This window comes from Alligator sinensis, unplaced genomic scaffold, assembly GCF_000455745.1.
Source record: "Alligator sinensis unplaced genomic scaffold, ASM45574v1 scaffold955_1, whole genome shotgun sequence".
NCBI classification, from domain to species: domain Eukaryota; kingdom Metazoa; phylum Chordata; order Crocodylia; family Alligatoridae; genus Alligator; species Alligator sinensis.
This window is the reverse complement of record NW_005842791.1, coordinates 685,917-689,835: the sequence shown is the minus strand read 5'-3', so window position 1 is coordinate 689,835 and position 3,919 is coordinate 685,917. Positions and strand designations below refer to the sequence as shown.

Genomic DNA, 3,919 nt, shown 5'->3' with positions numbered 1-3,919 from the left:
ATGATGCTCATTAAATGTCCCTGTGTCTGCCATACTTTTACCAGAGCTCCTGGGCTGCACCTGGGGCCAGCCTACCCCACTCCTATCCCCCCGTCCCACGGGGAGGGGATGTCCTGATTGCTGCAGCCCAATTGCCTCTCTGTAGATGGGCTGAGAGCAGGGGGCAGTGGCAGCAAGAAATGGAGGGAAGTCACTGGGAGCCCAGTTCCCAGCCTGCCCAGTCCAAGTGAGAAAAGGTGTCTGTGTTTTCCCCAGGCTGAGAGGAGCAGGCCCAGACGGACACAGGGCTGGCTGAGGCAGGCAGCACGGTCATGAGCTCCCCAGTCCAGCTGGCCACAGGAAGGAACTGGGCACAGGCCTGGATAGATGTCCTTACCCCCAGAGAAGGGCCCAGCCTGCCCTCGAGATCCCAAGGGCCTGATGGCACCTTGTCCCTGGGGAAGAGCCCGCAAGTCAGGCGGGCCTGACCCTTTCTTCCTCAAAGGGAAGGGAAATGCTCCACACTTGGATAGCCTCTGTCCTTCTGGCTCCACCCCCATCTACCCCACCATCTTCCACTTGTGACCATAGCTCCAGTCTTCTCCATGATGGCAGCTCCCCTTCTGTCACCATTGCTCGGGGCAGCCCCCATAATGTTGTGCTGTAGTCTGCAACAGGACAGCACTGAAATGCTCCAATCAGACGCGAACTACCTTCTTGAGCCCATCCCCCAAGCTATAGGTGAGTACCGGTGTCCCTCACTCAACTGTGGCACTCAGCCCCCCGCATCTCCGTGTCCTTATCTCAGGCTTCCCACCCATCCTACGTGTCATGACAGACTACTCTAGGATTGACAGCCACACCTGTAGGGCAGTGATGTTGGGCCCTCACAGGAGATACTGGAGTCCCCCCCGCTGTTCCGCCCTAGAAAAAATGTCCATGACACTGGCAAGGTGCATGAGGAAGATGATGCCACAGGCAGTGGCACAGGAAGGTAAGGGGGTCCTAGTACCACTTCCCAGCACCACCTCCATATTGAAGCCCCCAGCTTGCATGGTTAAGTGCATCCTCTGTGTGAGGATGGATTCTAGGTGCCAACATGCATGTGGGCTTGAGGGAGATGAGGGAGCGTGGAAGGCCTTGTGCCAACAAGAGAAGGGGCCTAAGGGAAGAAGTCTGGGGAAGCCTCCCCCCACATCGAAAGTCAAAGCTGTGCTGAAAACCACATCCTGAAGCACCTTAACTCTTCTCCCCCAGATGACACACATGCCTCCTGCCCATGACTTGATGTGCCCACACGTGTCTTCAAAGGGTTGTCTGTGCCCTGCGGTGTCATTGGGGATGGGTCTGTGTCGGTCTACTGTCTGAGAGGTCCTAATTTCAATGGCTTCTCACAGGCTAAAGGGAGCTGAGTGCCCAATGCAGAAGTCAGGTCCCTTGGCACTGCTCTGTCTGGTCTGGGGTAACCTTCCCCTTTTGTCCGTGTACCTCCCCAGAAGCATCTCCCCTGATAAAGCTGGTCTCCCTTCAGAACGCCAATGGCTCGTGGGGCCTTGCCTCATCCCTGGCTTCTGCGCTTGGAGTGAGTGAAACAGATGTCAAGGGCAAAATGCCCAGTGAGGTGAGCAGGCTGGGATGAGTTGGGGCAAGAAGAAATGGGCATCGTGAACTGGGCCTGTTGTCAGGACCCCTGGGACAGCCAGATGCTAGCCCCAGCCCCACCTGGGCCCTCTCACCAGGTTCCCAGTGGGGTCACCTGGGGGGATCCATAGAGGCCACAAGCCCTAATTGGGAGAGCTGTAGAGACCCTCGCTACTTTCCCTGGAGCCTTGTCCCAGCAACAGTGTTTTCAGGCCTTGCCCCCATCTTGGACCTCCTAGTCTGACCCATGCCTTGCTTTGACCATGAACCTGTCTAAGCCCTGGTGTGGTACCTTGGGCTCTGACTGGTACCCAGTACTGTAACCCTTGGCGCCAGCTCTTGGACTCCCAGTATTGTGACCCTTGACACTGGTCTCCTAGACTCTGAACCCCGAACCCCACCCACATCCCTTGGGCCCTTGGGAGTGACCTGGGGGAAACCAAGCTGAACGTCCGATGGGAGCTGGCTCAGAGGACTGGGAGGACCTGATTATGGGATGTGGGACATGGGAGATGGGGCCAGGTGCAGGTCTTGGACATATTTCTCACCGCAGGGTGTGGAGCCCGGGGTCTGGGCGACGGTGCTGGCTGTGGTCTGGCTGCATAGCCGCAGTGCAGCGCAGCGCGAGGAGTGGGAGCTGCTGGAGATCAAGGCCGTGGGCTGGCTGCGCAGTCGAGCTGGTGAGAGGGCCCCCCACTTCTGGTACTCAGGGTCCTCTCACCTGACCCCTTCTGACCTCCCAAAGCTGCAGCTCAGGCCCCCACAACTCTTGTCCACAACCACCTCCTTCCCCAGCAGACCCCACAGTCAGGCCTCCCGAGCTGACAGTCGCAATGATAAGTACAGCTCCCCTGGGGGCCCTATCCTGATGCTCCCTGCCCCCTGGTGCACCGAGGCCTGGCCCTGCTTCCCTAAGCACTCCTGCCAAGGGGCACACTGCCCCCAGGACTCCCCGCCTTGTTTGTACTCTGCCTTCAGTGCTGGGCAGCCTTAGGACAACCCTTCCACCTTATAGTGGGGCACAGAGGAAGAACCCCCTTGAGCACAACCACAAGGGTCCTGAGCCCTGCTTTTTCTAACACCAAAGCCAGGGGTTAGCTTCTCCTGCTGACCCTCCCCTCTCATTGCAGGATCCATCTCCCAGCTGGACAAGTGCCTGGAGGCAGCCAATGCCCTGCTGGGCTGCTCCGTGGCTGCCACTGTCTTTGGGCTCTGAGACTCTGCTTCTCCACCCTGTGCTTCGGCCCCCAGACTCCCAACACCTGCAAGGGAATAGACCTGCACCGCCCCCAGCTACAATAGCAGAGCAATTCAGAAACATCTGCTGCCAGCTGCTTGACAGATTTGGCAGCCAGCTCCGCTCCCAGCCAAACTGCTGCTTAGTGAATTCTGCCTTGCTTCAAGCTGGTCTCTGATCTGATGTGGCAGGAGCAAGGGTGAAGGGGAAACTCAGTGTCCTGTAATGGTCAACAGCACGCTGGCAATCTCCTGCTCTCCTTCAGCATGGTAGCCGGCATGTTTTGCTCCTGGAGGGGTGAAGTCAGCATGGCCACCTGTTCCTTCTGTGCTGCTGCTCTGAACTAAGGGGAAACTGGATGTGGGAGCACAGGGAAAAAGCACAAGGGGGAATGGAGCCGGGTGCAGTATGGTCTGGCCGCCTCCTGTATCAGTGCCATGGTCATGGTCTATCATGGGAGATGTAATCCAGCTTGGAAGCCGAGCCCAGAGGGGAGACGGGTGTCCTGCAGCACCTGACCTGCAGCTCCCAGAGGCACTGCTGTCATTTCCAAACAGAATTTCTCAGTTCTCAGGGCTTTGGTTTTTCAATGACAGCATTGCCCTTGAAAAGTAGACGCTTCTCAGAGTGGCCCATTTTCTTTTGGCTACGAAAGTCTTGACCAGCCCTAAGTAGCATCTAGCAGGCCCAGCCCTGGCCTATGCCACTGGTACTAAGGGCTGGCCAGACACAGAACTGTCCCAGGGCTGGGCAGTCTGTATGAAGCAAGAGAGAAAGGATGGGGGTAGGCAGGTGGATAGGGTGACACAGGGAAGCCAGGGGACTTGCTCCGGCAGCGTTGCGTGCTAGCAGCCAAAAATGAGAGGGTTTTAACTACTCTCAACATCTCGTATGTCTCATTTTGGTAGCATTTTGATTCAAGCACTTGAATATTTGGGAGGGAAAGGTGCCTCTATTTCTCTCTCACATTTTTCCAGTAGGAAAGTACATGTGGGCAAACACAGGAAGAGAGAGGGCTGGAGAGAGAAACAGAGTGCAGGCCATGCACTGTTCTCTGAAAAT

The 3,919-nt window shown here is 57.0% G+C and overlaps 1 protein-coding gene across 1 annotated transcript in view; it reads left to right on the top strand.

Annotated features, from left to right (window-relative positions):
- LOC102369335 (von Willebrand factor A domain-containing protein 5A-like) overlaps positions 1 to 2,889 on the top strand; it is an 18,248-nt gene extending 15,359 nt beyond the window's left edge. Inside the window, exons 15-18 of the mRNA XM_025191148.1 lie at positions 571 to 720; positions 1,476 to 1,600; positions 2,174 to 2,300; positions 2,751 to 2,889. Coding sequence (XP_025046933.1) covers positions 571 to 720; positions 1,476 to 1,600; positions 2,174 to 2,300; positions 2,751 to 2,836 — 488 coding nt within the window. The 3' untranslated portion in view covers positions 2,837 to 2,889. The remainder of the gene's footprint in view (positions 1 to 570; positions 721 to 1,475; positions 1,601 to 2,173; positions 2,301 to 2,750) is intronic.
- The last annotated feature ends 1,030 nt before the right edge of the window (positions 2,890 to 3,919 follow it).